We start from the raw sequence: 14,105 nt of genomic DNA, 5'->3' as shown, positions 1-14,105 counted from the left end.
AAGACTGGATGTAGCTCTGGATTTGGAGTGAACCAGTATAAACAACTGTGTACAATTTCTCTATCCCTATCTCTTTAAATTCAGTTTTGTCATTTTGAAACTGGTATAAACAACCGATTGTTTCGCTAAAACAACCGATTGTTTTTCCAGCTTTGTGCTTTTGCTGTTTGTTTTGAAAAATTGAATCCTTAATCAAGGTTCTTTTGAAGAATTTTCATTCTAAGGTTAAAAGTTTACTAAAATCTTTCTTAAACAATTCACCCCCCCTCTCGTTTAAGGCCATATATTCTAACATGGTTTTTAGTTCAATGGAGTCGTAGATGCCGAAGAACGCCTCAACATCATCATCCTCGGTCATCTCAATGGCGGTGTAATGACTTACCCCTCCGCAAAGTCTAGTTGTGTAGCAGAAGTGAATTGTCACGAACCTTTCTTGTGCTTCCCTATAAAGTTTTCTGAGGGTGACTTCTTTTATTCTTTGTAGAGTCATTCCCCTTTTGAGAGCAACAACTTTTGGTGTTGTAGAAGTGAACGCAAATCCTTCAATGGGACATTCTTTCATTGATCTATCTAGTGAACAACATATATTGAATCCATTTGTTGACAACAAACAAAATGTTGGGTGTGTAATAGAAAAGGAAAAATGAGAAATGAAAAGTGGGAATTGGTTGTAAGTAAGTTTCATATAAGAACACATAGGTTGTATATATAATTGCATGCGTGATTCAATCTTCAAAGCAAAGCAACATTCTATCCCTTACCTTACTTGTCCTTCAATTCATACTCCTAACACATTTGTCAATAAAGTCGCACAGTCACATTCTATCACTAAACTTGTCACACAGTCACATTTCATCAAAGCACTATTGATATAATCAAACGTTGTGTAACGATGTTGATGGTTCTTTCACACATGTTAGTGGGCTAGGGTCAAAGGCTAACATGTCCGCAAAGCAAGCCTAAGGAATAAATTTGTGACATGGTCACGTCTCATTCAAGCACTTGTCACAATTTATCTTAGTATAATGAAAAATATGTGAATGTATTCGTGTTCTTAAAAAAAGACATTAAAAATAAATGAACATCTTTAAAATAAAATTCCAACACCTTCATATGGAATTCCTTTTTCTTACAGTTGAAGAATAAGTTGTCATCCACAAACTATATTCAATTCATGAAGTAATGAATAGTATCCCAAAACAATCTTTCCAGCAAAGCAATGTTGTATCCCTTACCTTACTTGTCCTCTAGTTGATACCTCTTGTATTACAACACATAAAAAAACATAAAAATAAGCAAACATAAAAATTAAATATATTAAAAACAAGATACAAAATTGAATATTATTTGTCGGATAACTTTGTTAGTGTTATGTTTTAGTGGGAAAATTACCCGTTTTTCCCAACAAGTGGTATTAGAGCCGAAGGTTCGCCCTTAGGTTGTTCTTAATATTGAATACTATATTTTGAGTTTGTAATGGAAAATCAAGAAGAAGAAGTGAATGATGTATCCAGAGTGTCGGGCTCCTCGTCATCATGGTCGAGGTTCCCGGTGTCCACTTTGAAATTGGCGGTGGAAATATTTGATGGCACTAGACATTTCAACATGTGGCAAGGAGAGGTCGGACTCTCTTTTTCAGTAGGGTCTTGATATTGCTATTGAAGGAGAGAAACCAGAAGAGGTAGAGGAGAAAGACTGAAGCATCATCAACTGGTTAGCATGCGGAACTATTCGATCCTGCCTGTCTAGAGAGAAGAAGTATGTTGTAAAAAACGAGACTTCTGCACACAAACTGTGGAAGGCATTGGAGGACAAGTTTCTAAAGAAGAGTGGTCAAAACAAGCTCATGATGAAGAAAAGGTTGTTCCGATTTGACTACCAACAAGGTACTACTATGAATGCACACATCACTGTGTTTAATCAATTAGTAGCATACCTATTGAATTTAGATTTGAAGTTTGAGGATGAAGATTTGGCTTTGATGTTGTTATCATCTCTTCCCGATGCATTTGAACATTTGGAGACTACGCTCCTTCACGAGAAAGAGAATGTGTCGTTAGATGTTGTTTGTTCTGATTTATACATGAATTTGAGAAAGCAGGATAAGATGAAAACCAAATCAACGACATCAGAAGAAGCATTGGTGGCAAGAGGTCGTCAACAAATCCAGGCAAAGGGGAGAAGAGGGAGGTCTAAGTCTAAAGGTCGAGCCGTTGCCAAAGATGAGTGTGCTTTCTGTATGAGAAAGGACACTGGAAGAAAGACAGTCCAAAACTACAGAAGAAAGGGAAGGCTCCGCAAGATGCAAATGTTGCAAAATGCAAAAGTGATGTGGAATCAAATATCTCTTTAATTGTCTCGCTTTCAGCATCATCGTATCCAGATGAGTGGATATTGGATTCAGGTTGTACCTATCATATGTGTCCCATTCGAGAATGGTTCTTTGAATTTCAAGAACTTGATGACGGGGTTGTTTACATGGGTAATGATAATCCATGTAAGACAACTGGGATAGGTTCAATCAAGTTGCGAAATCATGATGGATCCATCAGAATTTTGCGGGATGTACGGTACGTGCCAAAGTTGAAGAAGAATCTCATCTCATTGGGGGATTTAGAATCTAAAGGCCTAGTTGTGACAATGCGGGATGAAATTCTTAAAGCAACTTCAGGAGCACTGGTGATGTTGAAAGGCGCGAGGAAGAACAATCTGTATTACTATCAAGGTAGTACAGTGGTGGGGACAGTAGCGACAACAACTTCTAGCTCTAAGAAAGATGTTGAGGCAACGAAGTTGTGGCATATGAGGTTGGGACATGCTGAAGAGAAATCCTCGCAAATTCTTACCAAGCAGGGATTGTTGAAAGGTACGAAGGCTTGCAAACTTGAATTTTGTGAGCATTGTGTTCTGGGAAAACAACGAAGAGTGAAGTTTGGCACTGCAATTCACAATACCAAGGGTATTCTGGATTATGTGCATTCAGATGTGTGGGGACCTGCCAAGACTCCGTGAATTAGAGGTAGGCATTATTTTGTCACTTTTGTGGATGATTTTTCCAGGAGAGTTTGGGTGTTTACTATGAAGAACAAAAATGATGTGCTTGAAATTTTCTTTAAATGGAAAACTCAAGTTGAAAACCAGACAGGAAGGAAGATTAAGGTTCTCCAAACAAACAATGGAGGAGAATACAAGAGTGATCCGTTCCTGAAGGTATGTCAAGATTGTGGCATAGTTCGACACTTCACTGTTAGAAAAACACCACAGCAGAATGGGGTGTCGAAGCGTATGAACAAGACACTTGTGGAGAAAGTTCGTTGTATGTTGTCTAATGTTGAGTTAGGAAGAGAGTTTTGGGATGAGGCTGTGACATACGCTCAACATCTCGTCAATCATTTGCCATCATCTGCTATAGATGGCAAAACCCCGTTAGAGGTATGGTCTGGAAAACCTACAACTGATTATGATTTTTGCATGTTTTTGGTTCTATTGCATATTATCATGTGATTGAATCAAAGTTGGATCCACGGGCAAAGAAGGCTCTTTTCATGGGCTTTAGTCCTGGAGTGAAAGGATACCATTTGTGGTGTCTAGAGGAAAAGAAGACGATTATCAGCAGAGATGTTACCTTTGATGAATCTGCCATGTTAAAGAAGGTAAATCCAGAAGGAGTTGATAGTACTCTGCGATAGGTGGAGTGTGCCCAGAAGCAGTTGGAGTTTGAGCAGACAGTGGTGATCCCAACACGAAATACTACAAGTGACTCTCCTATGGCAGAAGAAGAGATAGATGAGGAAGAGGTTCCTACCCAAGAATCTCAACAGCAATCAACGCCAATTGATGTTAGAAGATAGAGACGAGATATTCAGAAGCCTGCTCGTTTCATGGATATGGTTGCCTATGCACTTTCAGTTGTTGATGACATTCCATCCACTTACCCAGAAGCCATTCTGAGTTTAGAGAGTGGTAATTGGGCAGGTGCGATGGAAGAGGAGATGCAGTCTTTGAAGAAGAACAAAATGTGGAAGCTGACACAATTACCAAAAGGTAAGAAGGCAATTGGGTGCAAATGGGTATTTGCAAAGAAAGAAGGATTTCCTAATAAAGAAGATGTTTGCTACAAGGCAAGGTTGGTTGCTAAAGGTTTTGCTCAGAGGGAGGGAATTGATTATAATGAGGTATTTTCTCCAGTTGTTAAACATTCCTCCTTTCGAATTTTGTTGGCCTTGGTAGCACAGTTGAATTTGGAGCTAGCTCAACTTGATGTAAAGACCGCGTTCCTACACGGTGATTTGAAGGAGGAAATCTATATGAGTCAACCAGAAGGATACAAGGTTGTTGGTAAAGAAGATTGGGTTTGTAAACTTAGCAAATCGTTGTACGAACTGAAACAATCTCCGAGACAGTGGTACAAACAATTTGATAAGTTCATGAAGGATCAGAAGTACAAGAGAAGCAAATATGATCACTGTGTGTATTTGCGCAAAATTCAAGATGGTTCCTACATTTACTTACTCTTATATGTTGATGATATGCTGATTGCAGCAAAGAGCCAAGTTGAGATTGACAGGTTAAAGGCTCAGTTGAGTAAAGAGTTCAAGGTGAAGGATTTGGGGGAAGCCAAGAAGATTCTCGGCATGGAGATAAACAGGGACATAGAGAGGGGAAAACTTTGGCTGTCACAGAAGCAGTATTTGCAGAAGGTACTACAACGTTTTGGTATACACGAAGATACAAAATTTGTAAGTACCCCACTTGCTCCTCATTTAAAATTGAGTAGCCGTTTATATCCGACGACTGATGAAGAACAAGAGTACATGGCGAAAGTCCCATATGCAAATGCAGTTGGAAGCTTGATGTATGCAATGGTGTGTACGAGACCAGATATTTCACAGGCTGTGAGTGTCGTTAGCAGGTACATGCATGATCTGGGCAAGGTTCATTGGCAAGCTGTGAGATGGATTCTACGGTACCTCCAAAATACCTTAGATGTTGGATTGACATTTGAGCAAGATGAATCACTTGGTCAATGCATAGTTGGATATTGTGATTCTGATTATGCAGGTGATTTGGATAAGCGACGGTCTACAACTGGCTATTTTTTCACTTTAGCAAAAGCGTCAGTTAGTTGGAAGTCTACCTTGCAGTCTACAGTGGCTTTGTCTATGACAGAGGCAAAGTATATGGCGATTACAGAGGTTGTGAAGGAAGCAATTTGGCTTTATGGGTTGCTTAAAGACTTGGGAGTTGGTCAGAAACAACTTGAGTTATATTTTAATAGTCAGAGTGTTATTCATTTAGCAAAGAATCAAGTCTTTCATGCACTGACGAAGCACATTGATGTTCGCTATCACTTTGTGCGTGAGATTCTCGAAGAAGAGGAGATTGTTCCCCAGAAGATTCACACTACGGAGAATCCTGCAGATATGCTCACCAAGGTGGTTACAAGGGCCAAGTTTGAACATTGTTTAGACTTGATTAATATCTTGCACATTTGAAGTTGGCGTCCGGAGGCGCATATTTGAAGCACTGCAAAATTTGATTTTGTTATATTTTGAGAAGATTTGTATTAGGTGAGACTTGAAATTAAGCCAAGGTGAAGATTTGTTGATTTTGGCTTAATCCCGAGTCCCACATCGGTGGGTTCATTGTTTGGGAAGGAGGTTTGAGGGTTATAAATTAACCTCTCCTCCTTCACTGTAATATATCCCAATTTGTAATATCTTCTCCCATAATAATAAAAGCGGGTTGTTTCTGCTGTGCTCGGAAATTAGGCTAAATTGGCCGATCTCCGTTAACAATTTTCTAGTGTGTTTTTGTTTCTCTTTATCTCTTTTATTATTCCGCTCTATTTATTAGTATTAGGTTGCTTTCTCTTTTGTTATGGTATTCAATATTATTTGTCGGGTAGCTCTGTTAGTGTTTTGTTTTAGTGGAGAAATTACCTGTTTTTCCCAACAGTTCATACATCATTATGTTTCATATAAAGGAATCCAATGCAAACCCATTATTATAACACCTACATATTCCTATATGCATAATAAAAAGAATCTATGTTGAATAGTATATATTAAATATGTTAGAATTTTTTGCTTTGACAATTGATGTCATTTCTTATCAACTATAAATGTAGGTCATCATTACCTACACCTACATGAAACATCCAATCAATTGTCGCATGTTTGTGATTATCACAAAATTACTTCATCAAGTATCATTGCTTTGGTGCATTGCAATGACCACATCATCATTGATGAGCTTCACTCCACCATCTTTATCAGTCAATTAACTGCTTTAGTTGAGGTTTATCAATACATGCCTCTATCAGGTCTTAAAAGCCTCATTCTACATTTGTTTGTTCCAAATGATGACAAGTCATATTATGTTGATTTATTTTATCGGTGTCTAGTGTATATCAATGAAATTAGGAATTCATATTGATGTGTCCAGATTCAAGATGACGACGACATGCAATGTGTCATTAGTTTTGGAAAAAGATATGAACCTTATGCAAGGTTTGAACTTATGGTATTTATCCAGCAACATGATGATTTAGGGAATCAAATTACTTCCAACATGTGAGAGGGCATTGAAAAGCAATTGAACGACTCTTTAAGGATCAAGTGAGTGTATGTTCGTCGTTGTTACCTTCTTCAACGTTTGTGCTTTTGTTTTATTATGATTGAGTATTGTATTACGATTGAGTGTTGTATGTTTGGTATTGTATGTGTTTTATTCCTACAATGATAATTTTGTAGAGCATTAATTCATTACTTGAAAAAAAAAAACACATTGAAAACAAATTCACACCCATTAAATGAAACAAAGGCACAACTAAACAAAAACTGGACATTAATAACCCACAAATTATTGAGCAGTGTCAAGCCAAAAAAATGTCCCAAATTGAATCTAACCCCATCAACCATCCATAATGAACCACACAAAGCACGAGGCATTGTGCCACAAATTCTGGAGCATAATGCCAAGTCAAAAGAAACATCCCATATTGAATCTTACCCCATCAACCATCTACAATGAACCACATAAAGCACGAGGCATTGTTCACTCATATTATTTCCTGAAAAAGCCACAAATTATTTAGCAGAGTTCAAGCCAAAAGCAATGTCTCACATTCAATTTGACCCCATAAACCATCCACAATGAATCACAAAAAGCACGAGGAACTGTTCTCGCACATTATTTTCTGAATAAGCCACATTCTTCAGTAGAGTATATTGTCAAAAGCAACATCGCAGATTGAATCTCACCCCATCAACTATCCATAATGGACCACACAAAGCACGAGACATTGTTCACCTACATTGTTTCCCGAACAAGTTATACATTATTGAGCTATAAATATAACTTCAACACATTTAACCATTCATGACATTTTAGAGAATATTGCTTGTTAATACTTTTTTGACTTTTTTTTTATTACAAACTAAGTTTTAGTCGAGCAATATGTTATTGTGGAATCAACAAAAATATAGTTCTGCTTATATTGTTACTATGGTAAGTTCATTTAAATTATTTTGAAAAACCCATTTTTGTGGGAACCTTTTTATGTTGTATTCAATTTGGCAGGACCCCAAAAATGATGTTGTGGAGTCTGCTTTTCATTCAATGCCAAAGCCACATCCTTTGACAATTCCAATCTTGGAACAAGCAGGATTTACTAACATTGCAAAACTAAGACATTTAAAAGTGGATCATGCCTCAGTAACTTCGTTGGTTGAGAGGTGGAGACCTGAAACTCACACATTTCACCTTGCAAAATGCGAGTGTACCATCACATTACAAGACATTTCACTTCAACTAGGTCTCAGAGTAGATGGAGCACCGATTGTTGAGGAAAAAATGTTTGATTGGGAGGAAATGTGTGATACCTATTTGGGTGTTGCACCAATGAAAGGTTAATCACTCATTGGTTCACAAGTAAAACTCAAATGGCTAAGAGAAAATATGATCCCATTGGGTCAAGATACAACAGAAGAGCAACTACACACCCATTGTAGGGCGTACATACTAGGTTTGATTGGAGGAGTTTTAATGCCAGATAAACAGGAAAAAAGTTCATATTATGTACTTACCATTTTTAACTAACCTACGTAGAACAAGTCGATACAATTGGGATTTGTTTGGCAGTCATGTACAATAAATTGTGTAGGGTAACAAATGCCACATTAAAAACAATGGCAGGATGTGCATTACTTCTGCAATGGGCATGGTATCGCATGCCATACATCGCGCCTCTTTCCAGACAACAACTTCGTACCCCCTAATTTGTAAATGGAGTGGTAGCAAGGTTCTTAACTTCAGAAACGTCCCTCACACTAATCTATTGGGGTACAAGTCTATGATTGAACACATACAAGTTGATCAAATAATGGAAAAAAATATTAATTCCAATTTCATTTAAAATTTAAAAATTTAACACTAATCTTCTAATAATTATAATGACTTACTGTAGTTTAAATGAAATCCATAAAAGGACACTAAGGCATCCACCCCGCTAGAAGCATACAGGGATACTGAACTTTGGACAATATGCACTCCTATCCTTTGCTTTGCAATAGTGGAATAATCTAACAGAGTTCGTTTGCAATTTGGTCTGTTTCAAGAGGTCTTAACATCGCCTAATAATAAACTACACAAAATTGATATGTGGGGACGATCTGATGAAAATTGGCACACTAAACATGCAAAGTGGATCAACATGTGCAACAACCGTCACAAACTAATGTTAATTGGTCGACCAATGCATGGACCTTTGTTCCATAGTAGAGAATACATGAAATGGTACATCGCTAATTCTATATATTTATTGTTAGTGCTACAATTACTAAATGATTCATGCACACATAGAAAACCACCACCGGATCCGACATTCCTAGCTGCAGCTAATTACAACAATGAACAACATGATCCTTATTGACATATTTGCAGTTGCAACAGATTATTATCAATCACAACAAGAAACTTACCGACATTCGTTCGCAACTGAAGAATTCAATACACCTCAACAACAACCTACAATGGACGATAGAAAACAATCATTTGCGTCTAATTTAGTTGATTTCTTATATAACTTGTTTGGAGAGAATATAAATACACCACCTTATACTAATGATTACATGCAATATATGCATCCAACACACTTGTACAATGAAGCAAGAAGTTCTTTCAATTTATTCAAAATGAATACAACACCTCCACAATTTGAATCCAATGATCAACCACAACTACAATCACCACAATGCAACCCACCATGTAACAAACGTCGTCGTCACTGTAGAACTGGACACCATTATGGAGACTAACAATTCTCATGTCACAAAACAACTTCAAAAATTGACTTTATTAATAAACAACTTCAACTTCCCATTCCAATATTATCTGTATGTCCATTACTAATTAATACTAATTGTCTTTGTTTTTTTTATAATTATGTATTGTATCTTTTACTTGAAATTAACATGAGATCATTAATAAAAATAAAAATTAAATATTAGTAACATCTATTTACTTTAACTTTACATCTGATTTATTGTTATATATAGCTTTATTATTATTTTATTTTATTTTAGTTCCATACAACAATTTTTATTTTCAATTTATGTTTACAGATTCAACTTTATGTTGTAGGTTTTTAAATCCTATGTTAATTTAGTGTCATCAATATTATTATTATTATTTTTTTTTTATTTATTTTTTAATAATAATATTAATATTTATTTTCTTCATTCTCATAAAAAATTAAATTTTAAAATAAACATTTTTAATTCATTATTTTCTATTTATTTTGTAAAAACCATTTCTTTCTTCAATAATTATATTTCTAAGTTTTTAAACATTACAAATATTTCTATTTTTTATACAACCAATACATTTATTTTTTAATTCATCCTAAATTAAAATTATCAATTCTTTTTAATTTATGAATTTCTTTTCATTTTTAACCACATAATAATGATAACTTTAATTTTAAAAAATATAACAAATTAACAATTTTCTAATTCCGGATAATGCGTCCACTAGAGAGTTCATCTTGGATAAAGTCTTACACTAAAAAAAAAAAAAAATACATATCTAAATTATGATGACTTATTGGACCACACTCATACACTCTCTTCTACCCAATGCTGAAAATAAAGAAATTAAGTTCGTAAAAGTCACCCACCGGAAAACCCACATCTCTTTTACTCCAACACCAGAAATAAGAAATAAAAATTGAAAACCAACCCCAAATTTTGGGTCATGGGTAACCAATTCTCACGAACATTTGGTCATCGCATAATTAACTAAGGATGAATATTCATACGCCAAAGTTGAAAATCGGAAACCGGATTTTGATCATCCACCGGAAAGCCAAAATCTCTTTCACTCCAATACTGGAAATAAGAAATAAGAAATAAAAATTGAAAATCGCCCTAGAATTTGGCTCATCAGTAACCAATTCCTAGGAAAATTTGGTTATCGCATAATTAATTTTGGATGAACATTCATACGCCAAAGTCGAAATTATATTTTTAGAAACCGGATTTCGATTATCCACCGAATGACCTGTTTCCGCTCCTTTTCATTATTGAAAAAAAAAATTTCAAACCATCTCAACATTCGGTTACCACATAATTAATTCCGAATGAACATTCATATGTCAAAGTCGAAAATTGGAAACCTAATTTTGATCATCCAACGGAAGATTAAAATATATTTCACTCCAATACTGGAAATAAGAAATAAAAATCGAAAACATCCCAAAATTTGGCCCATTAGTAACCAATTCTATGAAACATTCGGTTATCACATAATTAATTTTGGATGAACATTCATACGCCAAAATCGAAATTATATATTTCAAAAATCACATTTCGATGATCCTCCAAACAACCTTTTTCCGCTCCTGTTCTTTATCATAGGAAAAAAATATTCTTAGAATTCGGCTCCCCAGATACCAAACCCTATGAGCAATTTTTTTCCAAAAATAAAAAATAAAATGGAATTCTTACGATATATATTAGTGTTATTGGGGGAAATAAATTCTAAAAGATGCTATTGGGGGAAATAATGTTGAAAAGAGTGTTATTGGGGAAAAAACTCTCTAAAATATAGTAAGCTACATATATAAGTGAATTGAAAATTGAATGGATAATTAGAAATTACTGATTTTTTTTATAAAATTAGATAAAGGATTAAAAATTACAAAAAAAAAATAAAAATTATAAACGCGCCAGGTAGGGGTCGAACCTACGACTTTCTGCTTAGGAAACAGACGCTCTATCCACTGAGCTACAAGCGCTGTGTAATTTTGTATTTTCATTTAAAATTATTTCTTACAATTCTCCACATTTAAAATTACGAGGTACATGTTGTCTAATTTTACGTTGTAGAATTGAGTTTTGGTTTAAAATGAATTGTCAGTAAAAGTAATTTTAAGTAACTTTTATGTTGGATAACTAAAAGTTATTATTTTTATTATAAATAAAATGATCTAAGATTTTAATTAAAATAAACTCTCAGCACATACTTAATAGAAAAATGATACATTGAGAACCTTATTCCACTCTACAACATTCTTTCTTTACTTAAAATTTCAAATTTTACATGAAATGACAAAAATATCATTTTTTTATATTATTGATAAGAAGTTGTATAATGGAACAAGATGTCAAGATATTATTGCTCTTATATAGTTATACAAATCCTTGCATCACACTGTTATTTTGTAGTAGTATTCACTTTTACATTTCATAGAGTAAATCAAAACAATGATAACAGAACAATTCTATGGCCTTATTATATCTGACTTCAAATTCCAACATGACTTGTTTTGCGCAGTTTTTTTGCTGCTGTATTTAATCACTCCAAAGTACCAATCACTAGCCATTAGATTTGGTCAGCATTTATGACACTAAGACCTTATCATTGCAATATAGGTGGGTTCATTGAAAACAGAAGAACTATGCGATTTGGATTTGTGATGTGCTTTATATGATTGATAATCTTAGCATTGTTAGAGAATCCTAACACAACTTAATGGGGAGGTTTTTGGAGCTAAAAGATTAACATCAAAATGTTAACTAATTATATTTTTCGTATCATAATCTGGAGTTCAGTATACTTTTACAAGTAGACATACTGTAGAACAATATAGTATAGAATTTGCAGTGCTATTTAAGAAATCAAATAAAAGGAAAAACAGATCTGGAAGAAGGATCTGAATGTTATAGGGTGAGAATTTAACTTGAACACTATCACTGCAACTGCAATTCAACAACTTGAATCAGAGGAAAACACAAGGAGTGTTCTTCTTCTTTCCTTTTTTCTTGGACTTAGGTGGCTGCAAAACAACCTTGATGGCAGCATCAAACACAGCCTTTACATTCTGAAATATTGCAGCAAAAGCATAACTTAGGCCATGACTCCATGTAAAGCACACACACATATATAACAAAGTCTAATGCTCTCACAAATTTATGCTTCTAATTTTAAATATTTAATTATTATGATTTTTTTAAAATAGGTATATAATTATAACATAATCTTGAGGTCCAGGGTTTGATTGGTATTTTTCTCATATTTTTCTATGATAATTTCTTTAGCCGGAAAACAATAAAGTTAGTCAAGTTCGGCTACATGCATCTTAACAAAAAAAAAATTGAACCTGCTGAGTCTTCGAGCTGCATTCTATGTACACAGCAGCACCAATTGCCTTCTTCAGTTCTTCTCCCTACACAATATTTTATGGCATTTAGGGGCTTTTTAAAATGGTACCAAAAATATTCTATCCTCAATGGTTCCAACAAGAAAATATGTCAGTTACAAATTATTTGCCTGGGCAGTAGTTATAGCTGTGGCACCAGGATGATCAATCAAATACTGTTTGTCTTCCCTCAAATCTGTGGTCAACCAATGTGAAATGACAATGCAGTTAAAGTACTAGCTTAAGTAAGTGAGGCAAAGTCATTAAGTAAAGTTTAAGATGATACCAAGTTTGGTTCCCACAAGTACAACTGGCACAGTTGGGGCATAGTGTGTCAGTTCAGGAATCCACTGTATAAAATTGGCCTAATGTCAGTTTTTGTGGGCTGAAATTTGTACTAAACAACATATCCTTTGTGCCTTAGAAAAGACTTTGGTGATTAGAAGAACCTTTTTAGATATATTCTCATAGCTGGCTTTGCTGATTAGAGAAAAGGCCAGCAAGAACACATCTGCTCCTCTGTAACTCAATGGCCTAAGCCTGTTGTAATCTTCCTGTCCTGAATTGATGAAGCAAAAACACATGAAGTATTACTTATTGATATTCTACATGAAGAATAACCAAGGAGTATGATTTCCCAAGTAAACATTTTAGTTGCAGAAAGTCTAATAGTTTTCAGTCATAATCACTTTGGTAATTGGCTGAAGGTAACCATATATAGCAAGCACAAATTTCATCAAATATCATATGTAATACTTACCAGCAGTGTCCCACAATCCCAGGTTAACTATGCTGCCATCTACCACAACATTTGCACTGAAATTGTCGAAAACTGTAGGAACATAATCCTTGTTTATTTTTTTAACAAGAAGAACAAGTTAATGTGATGTTGTCAAAGTTCAAAACACTAAAACATTGTGACTACGCCTTGTCATACCGTGGGGAATGTGTTGCTGGTGTAAGAGATAAGCATGCACGTCTTTCCCACAGCTCCATCACCAACTGTAACACACTTAATGAACCTTGCTGTGCTCATCTTTCAGAAATGTTTGATCTACTACTTCCTCCCTTCCATCCCTGCAAGCTCCTGTTCTTTGTTTCACTTTAAAGTTTGGAACCAAAACAAAAGGGACAATTTGAATTTTGAATAGAAATGGAGGGGAGAGTAGCATTTAATAAGTGAAGCCTCTTGGCACCAACTTCAGTGTCCTTTTTTATCTTTACCATTATTGCCTTTGTCTTTCTGTTTCTTTAAGGGGAAGGCCAAAAGCATTAGATCATTGATCAAAGGATGGTGCGTTTGGTGATGGAACTGTGCTAGTTAAGTATAGCACAAGGGAGATCAAGGTGAATAATGAGTATTTAGTGAACTTTGCTTGGTTAAATTGGCAACCTAAAACTG

The 14,105-nt window shown here is 35.0% G+C and overlaps 1 protein-coding gene, 1 non-coding gene and 1 pseudogene across 2 annotated transcripts; 1 reads left to right on the top strand and 2 right to left on the bottom strand.

The window, feature by feature from the left end:
* Window positions 1-7,875: 7,875 nt before the first annotated feature.
* LOC150023116 (serine/threonine-protein phosphatase 7 long form homolog) lies at window positions 7,876-8,935 on the top strand (annotated as a pseudogene).
* A 2,291-nt stretch (window positions 8,936-11,226) lies between these two features.
* On the bottom strand, window positions 11,227-11,299 carry TRNAR-CCU (transfer RNA arginine (anticodon CCU)). Its single transcript has one exon. It is a non-coding gene; the product is annotated as a tRNA-Arg (tRNA).
* Window positions 11,300-12,062: 763 nt separating this feature from the next.
* On the bottom strand, window positions 12,063-13,887 carry LOC137831401 (rac-like GTP-binding protein RAC2). Its single transcript, XM_068639071.2, has 7 exons — window positions 13,641-13,887; window positions 13,464-13,551; window positions 13,153-13,262; window positions 12,990-13,053; window positions 12,835-12,899; window positions 12,665-12,730; window positions 12,063-12,385 (listed from the first exon to the last, which is right to left on the bottom strand). Exons 1-7 carry the CDS (start codon window positions 13,737-13,739, stop codon window positions 12,284-12,286), a joined length of 594 nt encoding a protein of 197 aa, XP_068495172.1. The 5' UTR covers window positions 13,740-13,887; the 3' UTR covers window positions 12,063-12,283.
* Window positions 13,888-14,105: the final 218 nt, after the last annotated feature.

The sequence above is a fragment of the Phaseolus vulgaris genome, chromosome 11 (genome assembly GCF_051622355.1).
Source record: "Phaseolus vulgaris cultivar YP4 chromosome 11, ASM5162235v1, whole genome shotgun sequence".
In the NCBI taxonomy this organism is placed as follows: domain Eukaryota; kingdom Viridiplantae; phylum Streptophyta; class Magnoliopsida; order Fabales; family Fabaceae; genus Phaseolus; species Phaseolus vulgaris.
The sequence above is the reverse complement of the archived record's forward strand: the minus strand, read 5'-3'. Positions and strand labels throughout refer to the sequence as shown.

What these genes read in the sequence shown, in the direction of transcription:
- LOC137831401 (XM_068639071.2), bottom strand. Translation starts at nt 13,739, where the DNA reads ATGAGCACAGCAAGGTTCATTAAGTGTGTTACAGTTGGTGATGGAGCT. An exon ending in CCAGCAACACATTCCCCACG is followed by an intron (nt 13,552 to 13,640) that starts GTATGACAAGGC and finishes AAAATAAACAAG; the next exon opens with GATTATGTTCCTACAGTTTT. An exon ending in ATGAGAATATATCTAAAAAG is followed by an intron (nt 13,054 to 13,152) that starts GTTCTTCTAATC and finishes AATTTTATACAG; the next exon opens with TGGATTCCTGAACTGACACA.